The 14,103-nt window shown below is 40.1% G+C and overlaps 1 protein-coding gene across 1 annotated transcript in view; it reads left to right on the top strand.

Annotated features, from left to right (window-relative positions):
- Positions 1-13,428: 13,428 nt before the first annotated feature.
- Positions 13,429-14,103, top strand: part of dmac2l (distal membrane arm assembly complex 2 like) — a 5,691-nt gene continuing 5,016 nt past the window's right edge. Inside the window, exon 1 of the mRNA XM_034675492.1 lies at positions 13,429-13,444. Within this exon, the coding sequence (XP_034531383.1) occupies positions 13,429-13,444 (16 nt within the window). The remainder of the gene's footprint in view (positions 13,445-14,103) is intronic.

Raw genomic sequence — 14,103 nt, forward strand, 5'->3', positions numbered from 1 at the left:
TTTAATGACGTCAAAACAACAAGAGCAGACAATGACTGATGAGGGAAACATTTCTCTTGCTCGTTTAAATCTTAAAAATGTTCAGGTGCAATAATATGGATGCAGATGGTTTATGTGCAAAGTTGTCTGGAAGGTACAAACTTTATTATTGCTTTAAAGTCTAATTTTATACTTATATACTTAAAGTAAAGGACAGTACAGGTAGAGTATAATTTATGAGCCTGAAGTTTAGGTCAATTATAAATAAATCAAAGTTTACCTGTAACTAATGCAGAAAATCTGACCTAACTCTTGATATTTTGACCTTAAAGCTCCAGTAAGTAACTTTTGGTTTGTGTTGAGTTTGGCGCCCCCTGTGGACAAAACAGTCCCTCTTATCTTTTTGCTGTTTTCGTCCTGTACATGTTTGAGTTATGTTTTATTAAAAAAAAGCTCATCTTGCTTCAGTTTGACGAACAAATGTAGACCAAAACAATGAGGCGAGCTTTAAAGCACTTCAACTGACACCTACCCCCCGCTAGTGCATCAAAAATAACTACACAGAGAGGTTAATATTTATGCTGATTGTCTCATTTATTTTTGTGAGTCATAAAAAATCGTTACTATCAATTTCAGCCATTTTTATAATCAGCTAAAAACCTCACAGAGGAGCTTTAAAGTGCCTCCTAACCAGATATGAGTTGATTTAGCGCCCCCATGTGGACAAGGATGCAAAATAATATCAAGAAATTGCCTTTTTTTTTATCTTGAGTGCTTTTATACATCACTTGGAAGCGTTATTTTTAATCTCAGTCTGATTCATGACATTTTAAAAACTCCTAACTGGAGCTTTAATCTCCAAAAAGCTAAATTAAAGCTCTAGTGGGTAACTTTTGGTTTGTGTTGATTTTAGCGCCCCCTGTGGACAAAATGTTATCTCTTATCTCTTTGCTGATTTGTCCTGAACATGACTGAGTTTTCAAACCACATCCTACTTTCTTAAAACAGTTGAATATGCGACTCATTATGAATCTTTGTTATTGAAATTGTTATTAAAAAAAAGTGCTGGTTCTTGCTGTGACTGGCACCTACCCCCCACCAGAGCTGTAAGACATTAAAATGATCAAAAATAAGATACTACAGTATTCAAACTTTTTGCTGTTGGTCTGATTTTCTCTTTAGGGTCTTAAAGAAGCATTAAAGTCAATTTCAGTCAGTTTCATGACCCGCTATAAAACCCTCACAGGAGCTTTAAAGAGCCGGTCCTCCTCCCATGTTTTTAATGCACAGTCCTTCTACTCTACTGCGCTCAATCAAGTCCTTATTAAGGGATCAGGGTTTTATTTTTCTGCACTGCAAGAAGAAAACAAACTAAATTTGTCAAAAAGTGTTGTCTTGATAAAAAGAATAAACTCTCTTCTCCTCTGCTGATTCATTAAGTCATCCTCTCTCTCTCTCCTGTGGGTGGAACCAGCCTGACAGGAGGAGTGGTTTCTGTGTGCAGACAGCAGAGTGGGTGTGTCATTGTCAGGTTTACGAGTAGAAATAGAAGAACACCTCCCCCTTAAACCACCCTCCAACCTCCCAAAAAGTTGTCGTCATTGGGGCCGTGCCCTCCTGCAGGAATGTTGTCAGTTGAGATACTATTATAGCAGCGAACGCAGACTCAGACGAGAGAGAGAGAGAGGAGGAGGAGGAGGAGGAGGAAGAAAAAAACGGCTGAGAGAGAGGAGAGAGGTGGATCCACAGACGGCCTAACGTTTACTCTCCTCTCACAAAAGCCCGGCCTGTTCGCACGCTGGTGATGGAATTACCCCGGTGTAGAGTAGAGCGGGGCATTATGATGACAAAACATTGCCCCCGGATTAAGGAATGTGAGGAGAGTGAAAAGGTCAACGCAGAAAGAGTTCACGCATTCTTGAGCTCTGACTGAACAGAGGATGTCATGACGGTCTCAAGTTTAACTTTGTTTGAGATGATACCCAAAGAAAAGAAAGGAGGGTGACATGTTCCCTCATTCTTCCTTAATATGTTGTGAATACTTGAGCTGGAAAATCTGAAGCCGCAGCTCGGCCTCCTTTAACGTCTCTCTACGTCATTTCTGTTTTGATGCACACTCACAAGACCGAGCGGTTATAAATACGCCGAGAGTTTAAACTCTAAAGTGGAAAAAAAAAAGTCCATATCAAAGCAGAAGTACGTTGTGAGATATATCCTCTCCACCACAAATAGGCACTTGACCAAATTCCACAGGACACCAGGAGCTGTGAGTCACCACGCTGAAACTACGGGGGTTTCCCTCCACTCCATTCACAGAATAGTTTCAGAGAGGCCTCACGTCCAACCAGTGTCGTCTGTCTCCAACAATGTCAGGATGGGAGGCCGGGCAACACAAATACACAAATCACAAAAACACAAATCACAAATACACAAATCTGGATGGGATTTGAATAAAAAAGCAAAACAAGATTTTAAATGTAATTCATGCAGGAGTGACGACGCTGGCAAAGAGAGCAACTGGGGGCTTCAGTCTGAAGCTGATATTACACTTAAATGAATAATTTCTAACTGTCAGCAGGCATTTATTATTATTACTTATTTATTGCTTAGGCTGCTTAAACATGTTTAAAAAATAATAAATAACTTCTGAAATATCAGGAAGAAAAAATAGTTTTTTTTCCAACAATTTTGGTTTACTTATTCTAAAAAAAAAATATTCTAACAAATATTTATTTATTTATCTATTTATTTATGACACAATTTTTATATTTTTTTTTAATAATTAATTTATATAACATTTTATTTAAGGTTTTACCGGCCGAAGAATCATTAAACTTTTGATTTCTATGATTTTTAAAATGTATTTTATTTATTGCTTAAGCTGTTTTAACATGTTTTAAAAATAATAAATAACTTCTGGAATATCAGGAAAAAATTTGGGATTTTTTTCTACAATTTTGGTTTACTTATTCTGAAAAAAATGTTCAAACAAATACAATATTTTATTTATTTATTTATTTCTGACACCATTTTCTTTGTATTTTTTTTATCAAGTATTATGGTTAATTAATTTATATAAAATTTTACCTGAGGTTCTACAGGCTGAAGGATTATTAAACTTTTGATTTCTGGCCATGCATTTTTGCATCTTTTAAAAATTAATACATAACTTCTGGAATATCAGGAAATTTAGTGACATTTTTCTACAATTTTCATTTACTTATTCAGATTTTTTTTCCAAACAAATACAATTTTTTATTTATTCATAACACAATTTCAATCCTTTTTTTTTAAAAATGTAACATTGTTAATTAATTTATATAACATTCTATCTGAGGTTGTAAAGGCTGAAACATTATGAAACATTTAATTTATTGTAGAGAATTTATTTATTTATTTTATTTAGTGTATTTATGCTTTATTGACTTATATCAGTATTTAGCTTAGGTTGTTTTACTTTGTGCTCTATGCTAATAAAGATGATTTAATATTGTATTGATCCCCAGGAGAGAGATTTGGTTGTTGGTGCCACACAGACATGGAAGCAGAAAAAAAATTAATAAATATCAAGAAATAATAATCAAGAATATATTAAATAATATACAATTAAAACATATATATATTTTTTATATTTAAAAAATCTAAAAATAATTGTAATAAAATAAACTAGATATCTTCAGAATGAATAAGCAATAATTTTATTTTAAAATCAGTTATAGAGGTGGGAATCTCAGGATAACTGATGATATGATTCTAGACGGGCTGATACAATACCAAATATGTGGCCTGAGGACTGAGAGCAGAGTGGAGTCATGTGCAGGTATGACTGCGGCTCAGAGTATTTACAGTACCACTGAAACCTGAGCCTAATGGCTGATGGATGAAACACGGTCTAATATAGTTGGCGGCGGCGGCGAGCGCTGAAGTCCGCACGAGCAAAGTGAAAGCAACGGGGCGGAAAAATAGCAGAAGGGGAAACTCCTGAGTTTAAAGAGCAGCAGACGGTTTGTCATGAAGCAGAAACAGAGCGTCAGCGTCACCGAGGGGTTTGTTTGATGTCAGAAATACATCTGTTCTATTATGAGACTACTTCAGCTTTTATTACACCTGACTGTGTTTACAGGCTGTAAAGAGGCTCACTGCATTATGGTTACTCATTTCTGTTCCCTTGTAGCACCATCTGCTGAGTTTCCTGATTATTTTGTTGTGTTTTTGTTTGTTTCTCTGCTTGTTTGTTGCTGAAATCTTATTTTATCAAAGTCAATAAAATATCAAACCATAGAAAAAAGAAATAAGCACACATATATTACTGAATGTCATCCACTATGCATGATAAATAAAATAGAGCAGACTATTATTGAATTGATTCCCGTTCCCCACCCATATTATTCATTATAAAATCGAATGAATTAAATTAAAGAAGTTTTTTAACAATATTATTAAAATGTTTGACAGAACAACTACAACTAAATATTATAATTATGTTATTGATTAAGCAGTGAATTAATCTCTATATTTATTTTTGTGCTTAAAATATTGTACCAAATATTTAAAAAAATACCACTTTATAATAAGACCTTAGAATTTCAATTTATTTATTATTTGGGGCATTTTTTCTTTCTTTCTTTAACTCAATTAAATTAAATTAAATTAATTTTATTTTATCTATTTATTTATTGAATTATTATTTGGGGGAATTTTTCTTTCTTTAATTGAATTGAATTGAATTATTTATTAATAATTTATTTATTATTTGGGGCTTTTTTACCTTTATTGAAAGTTGAGCTGTAGAGAGACAGGAAATGTTGGGGAGCAGAGAGTGGAGGAATACATGCAGCAAATTGCCGAGACTAAAAAATCTCATCATAATGAATCATTAAAATTGCTGTTAGTAAAATTTTATGTCATTTGATGGATACTTGTAAATCTTTGCTTTCAATCTGGGTTATTTCATATCAACACAACCTTAATTCTCAATGGATTTGTCGATCTGTAGAAGAAATTACATTCAACTATGTTTACTGTTTGTTTATTTACGAAGAATACAGTCAACCGAATGTGGACTGGGAAAAAAACGCATCGTATTAAAGCAACAGTAAGCAACTCATTTCCTCATCCTTTAATTTAAAACAGAAGTTTAAGTTCTGACTAACTTCCTTACCCGGCTAAACACGGGATCACACACAAACGCCTGATTGGTTTGCAGAGTGTGGCTACCACTAGCAGAGCTAGCACCACCAGCCTTCAGGACAACATCATTGAAACCTGCTCACTTTGGAAGGATTGTCTTAATAACTATAGGAAGGCCCTGCAGCATGCTCGGAATCATCTACCAGTCAGGGTCCGGGAGGCAGACACCCTCTCCACTTTTAAGAGTAGACTTAAAACTTTCCTTTTTGATAAAGCTTATAGTTAGAGCTGGATCAGGCTTGGACCAGCTTTTGTCATGCTGCTATAGGCTTAGACTGCCGGGGGAACTGGCACACTGACACACTGGGATCCTAGCTCACCTTCTTCCCCCAACCCCCTCATCACTTACTTTAACTCTGCCTGTCCCATTAAAGTTACTAACCATAGACCTTTCTGGAGTCCCTGAGCTCCATTGTCTCGTAGATTCCTCTGAGCTGCCGTTGACGTCCTCCTGCTGTGGACGATCTGGACTCCAGCTGATACGGACGTGCTGGACTCCAGCGGCAACAGCTTCTACGACTCGTCTCATCACTATCACTTCTCTCTCTTACTCCCCTCTATCTGTCTTTCCAGACCCAACTCAGTCGAGGCATGATGGCTGTCTAACATGAGTCTGGTTCTGCTGGAGGTTTCTGCCTGTTAAAAGGAAGTTTTTCCTCACCACTGTAACTAGCTAAATACTGCGATGTGCAATGCTCATGATGGATTAAGGTGGGGTCAGACTGAGTCTTACCCTGTCTTGGTGTTGGGTCTCTGTTCATAATTTGACATAGTGTGGTCTAGACCTCCTATGTTTGTAAAAGCGTCTTGAGATAACGTTTGTTGTGATTTGGCGCTATACAAATAAAGATTGATTGATTGATTGATCATCACCTGTGTTTGTTTACATCCAGGTAGTAGAGCTTCAGAGCGTTATGTCGGGCCAGTCAGTCATGACATATCAATCAAGTCTGCAGCCCTATTGGTCAGTTAATCTCAACATGTTAGCACGAACATCACGATGAAGTGAATCTCCACCTCCTGTAAGCTCTGGTGTACATCGTCCCGTGCACGTTAAGGTGTTCAGTTTCATGGGTCAGCTCCATTAAGAGGGAAAGGCTAGTGTACAGGAAGTCCCAGCGCTCCCCGTCCACCCTCACCACCTCCATCGTGCTCCTTGTTCTCTACCCGCACAAGAGAGAGTCCCAGAGGAGAGCGGATCATAGCAGCGGACTGAGAGGTATTGATGAGCGTGGATGTGGAGGCAGCAGAGGACTACACGCAGCGACCTCAGCCTCTTACGGACATGATGATTTCAGGACATCCAGGGCCGACGCTGAGGGAGATGGAAACTACCTGGGAAGAGCTGGAGCTGTCGGCTACAGGAGGTGTATGAGCGATAATGAATGACGACTCAAACCAGCTTCAAGCGTCCTGAAAACGACGATAACACTACGTCACGAAACAGAATGTGTGAAAAAATGTGTTTGATTCTCGCTTACCGATATGTTAGGGACAAAACCAGACACATAAAACATCAAATAATCAACAAACAATGACAAAACAAACATAAAAGTGTGTGTTCAGCCTTTTTCAAGTGTTTCCATTTGAGGCAAGACACAATCAAAGACAAATCCTGAGCAGACCAATCACATCGTCTCATTTATGCATCTTCAAATAGGAGGTTTAATTTTGGATTTCAGAGAAAAGATGCGTCAACAGGCTAAAGAAATACGCTTCCTATGTCGTCAAGAAACTAAATCACGGAAATTTTAAGCCACAACTTAAATGGGAACTTGAATAAAAACTGCCCTGATCCACGTCTCAGTGTGGTTCCTCCTCTTTAGAATTAAAGTCTCCAATAGTTAAATTCTCAGATCACATTTCAGGGTTTTTTTTTTGAGTTTATAAGGGATGAGATTTAAAATGTTTTACTTGCTTACAGGTTTTATTAAAGAGTCAGAATATCTGCTTTCTGAGCTGCATCTGTTCTGGAGAATGTCAATAAATGTGAGGGTTTAATCAAATCAGAGGAAATATATATTAAGTCAGGCTTGGGGAAGAAATCAGAGCATGAAATGTAAATTTCCTGCATGTTTGTGAATTCTTCTGCACCAGTTTGTGTCTTTATTATGGAAGTAAAATGTCAGGTATTTTCCATGATCGATCTTTGGAAATGTTAACGATCAATTATCAATTAATCATTTAAAAAAACATAAAAGTTTTCAGTCAAAAACATGCCAAATGCATTTTTTCCCCTGAATCTAATCTTCCTTCACAACACAATGTATATAACTGACAGTATTGAATATCTACTGATCGTATTGAGGTGTTCCAAATGTTAAACACGCTGATTATCAACATGTGGAGCAGGCTCATGATCTCTGCAGACACACAGTCATAAAAGTGAAGGCTCAGACTTCAACAAGGGAACTGAACAGAAACATATTTCAGACTCACAGAGTCCAGGTTTCTGTCTACTCGTTCTGATTGAGAGAAATAATCATGTGAATGTGGTCAGGTGTCAGACGGGAGCGCAACCGGGTCATCATCAGTCTGATGGTGGAGAAAGAAAGCGCTCGTGGAGACCTATCACTCAGCTGAGCGTCTCCCCTTCAGTCAGCTGATTCTGAAACATGCTTTAACTTTAAAACCTCCTTGATACCTGAACAAAATGAGACCACATGATGTTTGTTCACCGTGATAGAAAATCAAAACAACAGAATGGGTTTGAGTAAGTTCTTAACAAACGTAATCCCTAATATAAATGTAATGTCTACATCTGCACGTGTATCTCAGGCACTTTCCTCCCTGTTTATAATCTGCTGGTGTCATCACCTCAGCTCCTTATTAGAGGCCTGTACACCTTAAACATGAACCAGTAACTCGCTCTGCACAAAGCTTGACTCAACAGAAAACACTGGATCTGTTTTTCTGCCTTTTCAGAGAGAAAGTGAAGGAAAAACTCAGATTGTTGAAGCGGAAAAGTACAAGCAGCGTTTCTGCAAAAACCTCCGAACCACAGAAGATTTTATTACCCCCCCCCCCCACAAAAAAAGTGCGACTTCATCAAAAGTGAGAAACTGAAACATGCAGACGAAATATAAAGAAGAGGGTCGCTTCAGTGGACAAAAAACAGAAGTAAAATGTTTGAGTTTGCTGTGACGCATGGACGCACGGACGCACGGACGCACGGACACACGGGTGGATCAGGTGGTCCCACGGCAGAGAGGTCGGCTCGGTGGTGTTAATACAGGGTTAACATTTCTAATTCAATTGATTATTCTCCTGGCGGTGTACACGGGGCTGCATCAGGCTCAGGTTGCAGGTAATGTGGCTTCTGTGTGTGTGTGTGTGTGTGTGTGTGTGTGTGTGTGTGTGTGTGTGTGTGTGTGTGTGTGTGTGTGTGTGTGTGGCAGAGAGGTGGTGGTGGGGGGTGGGGCTTGTTATTATACCCGAGCATGTGTCACTGTTTGTGATTCATGCCATGACATCATCCGCCATTACAACCAGACTGTCTGGGGAACCACAGGGCAGAGATCAGCTCCGAGACAAAAGGCACACACACGACGAAAACATGCTACACACACACACACACACACACACACACACACACACTCACACACAAATATGCAGCATCACAAACAGAGACAGGCTTTCTACATGCAACAAACAAACAAATACAGGACTGAGCGAGACGTCAACGCAATGCCCGACGCGGCCTGACTGTGACCCCTGTCTGACCCGACCCAGTGACCTCGGCCCTGCCTAAACGCCTGCACCCACCCACCCACCCACCATCCATCTCACGCTCACACACACACTTCGATATCCAAGGACGGGCGGGGAAGGTGTGAATTAATAAGACGCTGCTACAGGAAGTGAAACCCGGAGATGCGGCGGCGTGCTGCACTGCCTTTCTCTGCAAACGCTGCACATCAGAGGAGAGTTTGAAATCATCAGAATGCATTAGAAACATGTTTTGCATGGATCGAAGAGATGCGTGTGATACAATCTGGGTTTAAGAGCATCATTACCTGCAGAAAAAACCCTTCTTACAACTTTGCATCCTCGATTTAGAGTCTCAGGCAGAGAAAAATCATAAGAGCATCCATCGTTTGAGCTCGAGTCTGTCGTTCCCTCGTCTGAAGTCTCTGTGTTGCATCTTCCAAATTAATTCTGTGTGCCAGATCTCTCACAAAAAGGAGTTCCTGGTTGAATTAAGGGGAATTAAACTGAAAGATGAGCACAGAAAGCAGTAAGACGACCGCCAGGAGCTTCATCATGAGTAAAAAGTAAGAAATGCATGTCAGTAATTTCAGCTGAGGAGAAATGACCCTGTTAGAAATGTTGGCGAGCACTTAGCTCATCAGATAAAACACACACACGTAAACAAAGCGTGCCTGTAACTCGAGCAGCCTCATCTTTAAACGTGGACTCGTGCATCACGGAGAGAAAGCATCGCTGCAGAGGAGTGAAACTGAACCCAGCAGAGAGCTCCAGCCTTCCCCTCCACGCCAGCGAAACAGCAGACCAGAGGAATGCTCGGTTATTATCAACACCAGCGTGTCAGACGCTGGATGACGCTCTCAGGGATCCAGAATAGCACGGGTATGAAGATGCAGCGAGGAGGCGAATGTCAGGACGGCTGCGTGAAGTGACCGCTGATTATTTTAAAAAGTTGTGTTTGTACGTTCAGCTTCTTCTTCTCCTGCAGCAGGGAGAAGCGTTCATCCAACACGGCGAGGAAACCCCCCCCCTCCTCGATGGACAGCTGTGAAAAACAGCGAGTCACAGTCTGTCAAAACCAAAACAAACCTCTCCTCCTGCGTCAGTCTCTGACAGGCTTCCCCTCCGGCAGTTGTGTAACAAGTTGAGACAAAGAAACCGCGGCACCACGGCCCCACCACCTGCTCTTCAGTTTCACCTGATGCATCACACCATCTCTGCAGCGCTCCGGCTAACCCACACAGAGAGAGGGGTTGTGGTATTTATAAACATGTTGTTGCTACACGTCTCCCTCAGTAATCTGTGAGACTGAGATGATTGAAGTTAGAAGTTTATATCGTGATAATACGAGGCAGGGTTCCAGCTCCGCTTCACAAATAGACTGAGTTCCTGGAGTGGACTGAGGAGACTCTTTGGGTGAAGAAATGCATCCGTCATGCTTTCATAAAAAACTTAGTCTGCAGTTCTTTTATCTGTTTCTGTCAGCAGAAGTAGGGTCAGTATTTTCACTAAGAATCCAGCTTCCTAAAAGAGATGCAAACTCTGACTTTAACGCTGAATTCTGAGAACAGAGACATCAAATAAAGTTCCTTCAGTGGCCCGAATCGTCTTCTCTATGTGAGTTAGGAGATATACCAAAATCCCCTTAAACATGCGTTCAGAAAATTCTTAGAAACACACTTTGGATGCACAGAAAATCAGTTTAAAGGAATAATTAGTTGCCTATGTTGTTAAAAATTGTCAAATCTTTGCAAATAAACTGTGATATTACTAACCTGTGGTGCATCACAAACAAATAGTGTAAAATCATATCAAATGGGGACGATCGAAAGGTCTAAAGCAAGCAGCAGCAATCTCCAGCCGCGAGAATTGAAGCCAATGAGGAAGTGTTAAAAACTGCAGTCCCTTCAGTGTCCACTAGAGGCTGGCTCCAAAAGTACCGGAAACCACATACACATGGTTCAAAAAACAAGTGTAGTCTGGATAGCTAATTCTTGATCGTCACACTATACAGGGGGGGGGGGAATTTTTTCATAATGCAGCAATTTTGAAGATATTTAGATGACGAGTTTTGCCCAAATAAGGGCATGGCTGACTTGATTGACAGGCGGGAACACTGTAGCTGTTAGCGAGGAAGCTAAAGGCCCACCTCTTTACTGGGGATGTTCGAATATTCAAATATTCGTTCACTTGGTAACAATCGAAGAGTTACTTTGAATATTTTCTCATTTTAAAAGTACAATTTTTTGCCTGGTTGTAATACGGTATTCCAGCCAGATGGTGGCTACAGAGCCTCTTAAAGCTGTTTGCTAACCGCATTAGCAAACAGAAGAAGAAGAATGCTAACTGCATTAAATTGCAAAAGAAGAAGAAAACATTAGCGACAGTCGCTGTGATTTTCTCCATGTTTGAATCTCACACTACTACACACGTATTTCCAGAGACTGAGCAGTAAAATGTAAACGCACACGCCACAGCATCACAGAAACACCGACATAAAGATCGAGATAGACGCCAATGATTATCGAATAGTATTTTGGCTTGAAATGCCCCTCCCTACTCACAAACCACACTGCACTACAAGATGCCATCTGTCACCTGTGCTTGTTTACATCCAGGTAGTGATCGTCATTGACCGTGGCTACAGCTCCAGCTAGTGGCAGGTGGCTTCCTTACAGCTATATCAATTAACATAGCGACTAGCAATCATGTAGCCGACTAAAAGGCTTAAATCCCTAGTATCAGAAGTTCTCCTACATCCTTGAAACAAAACATTTGTGTTGTGACAAACAGGAGGTCATAGAATTTGAGGAACTGACTTCATTTATTATTATCTACATAGACCAGAATAATCTAAGCTGTGAACTCTGGGTTCAATAAACACAGCTGAATGTCCAGTCAGATCACCAAACACAGCAGAAGGTGTCTCTGGTGATCGAGGGATAGATGTCGGTGTTTATCACAAAATGATACGACAGAAAATTGGCCCAATTTCCATGCAACACATCTCACACCATCACAAAAGGGAAGGAAAGGCAGGTTGTGTGTCAATAACTGATCTGAGTTCTTCAGCAGACACTTTATTGACTTCACCCGAAGTGAACGGGGTAGTTAACCAACTTCTACAGAAAGTTAGAGAAACAGAGAACTGAGAGAACTATTCTGGTGCCAAGAAATGAATCTGTCACGCGTTGAAAATAAACTCAGTCGGCACTTCTTTCATCTATTTCTGTCCCCAAAACTATTTCAGTGTTTAAAACATCCCACTTCAGAAAGGACGGACACGTTTGGACTGAAGTCTGTGAGGGAATTATTCAGCTTGGTGTAGGTAGATTTTACAACACTTCACCTTTAATCTACAGTTTCTGGAGGACGTCTTACTCGTCATATTAAACCTACAGGAATGAAAAAGAAAACCCTGAATGATGAAGAAATGACCGGACAGACGTCATTCCTAGTGTCCGCCACTAGTCGGGGCTGCAGCTCTCTACTACCTGGATGTAAACAAGCACAGGTGATGATGTCGTCTTGTAGCACGGTGTGGTTTGTCAGTATGTTGATCAATAAATGGAGGTAAAGTTGTATGTAGGCTGTGTCTGCTTAAACTGACATATAACCACTCCACCAGAGACACGAGGAACCAGCACAGGCATGATGGTGGTGCTAGATCTGCTAGAGGTAGACACTCTGCAAACCAATTCAACATTTCTTACCCGCAGAGTGATGCTCCATGTGAGGGAAAAAGTGTAATGTAGTGATAACCCTTGGGATCAGCTGATATGCTAGTGCGGTAGCTAGCTGGTTAATAATCGGGATTAGCATTTCAAACCAAAATACTCTTCAATAGTTACTGACATGAAACCAATCTCACAGCACTATAGCCGCATTTCCATTAACTGAAGCTGATGTTTTCTTCTTCTTCTGTAATTTAATGCAGTCAGCAAACAGCTTTCAGATGTGCTACAGCCACCGCCTGGTGGGAATGTGGTATTACAACCAGGCATCGTTAAAAAGGATGATAAAAATGAGATAATGTTCCTGTTAACTGATTTCTTTATACATTAATGAATATTCAAGTATTCTAAAATCATGTCCCATAGTTACTTAATAATGTGGGATATTTTTTAATAAAGTAATGTTTAAAAATTGCAGCCTCTGATGTTTCTTTGCATCGCTGCAACCATTAAAAAAACAGGAACTGCGTTAAAGACTCCATCATACTGCAGCTCTAAAACCCAGAGCATTATATTTAAGGGTAGATATTTCTTATCCTTGCATCGCACAGTCCATCTTGTGACTGCATCATCCTAACATGTCGTTGCATCATGAGCTCGTAAAGGACAGGACAGCACAGGTATCTGGATCTCTAGATTGGGAATAAAGGGAGAGATGTTCTTCCTCTGTATCCTGCGTCCCTCTATGAACCTGTTAGAGCATCTTTATAAAAGGTAGCAACATACTGTAAGCAGGAGGAGGTAAGGCTTTGTTTTGAGTTTGCACGTCTGAGAAAAGAGAAAATAAACGTGGTGACGGTGACGGGGGGAAGCCAAGATGATGCAAGAAAAGGGTAAGAGAGGGACAGTCAAAAAGGAACTAGTCCTGCTGACCAAGGACATTACAATTTAAATATTTCCTGTCCTTGAACTTTCAATTAGGTTTACAGGAATGAAGTTTCTTTTAAAAAAGGGAGGGAAACTTAAAAGTGTTAAAAAAGCCTCTGAGCTCAGGCTGGGACCGTCTGTGAGACGGTGCCCGGCTTCAAACTGAGGACAGCTCTACTGGGAGGGATCACACCAACACCCTGCTAGTTATTAATACAAACACAAGTATGAAACATACCGTCAACAGATCAAAACACTGCAAACGTTGGGTAACTTCTTCAAAAGCATGGTGGGAAAATGTCGTTAAAGGGAACTAGGGTGAGAAACTTAAACGCTGTGTGGACACGTCAACAACCACACGGATCAAGAAACTGAAAAATATTCAGGTTTACTTGGAAATGTGTTCGTGCCGTTACAGCAATAATCATAATTTGGGTTACCGCACTAAACTGGGAACTTGTAAGTCTCTGTTTGTAATGAAGAGAAAACGAGAGCCTTCGTATTTCACGTCAAGGTACGTCCAGTAGACGTGTGACGAGATCTCAATGTTTGCAGCACAAAGCTCGATCCAGCATGATGGATGTTCATGAGAGACAAGATATGAACAATGTGTAAACACTGTAAG

Source organism: Notolabrus celidotus, chromosome 22 (assembly GCF_009762535.1).
Source record: "Notolabrus celidotus isolate fNotCel1 chromosome 22, fNotCel1.pri, whole genome shotgun sequence".
Lineage (NCBI taxonomy): Eukaryota > Metazoa > Chordata > Actinopteri > Labriformes > Labridae > Notolabrus > Notolabrus celidotus.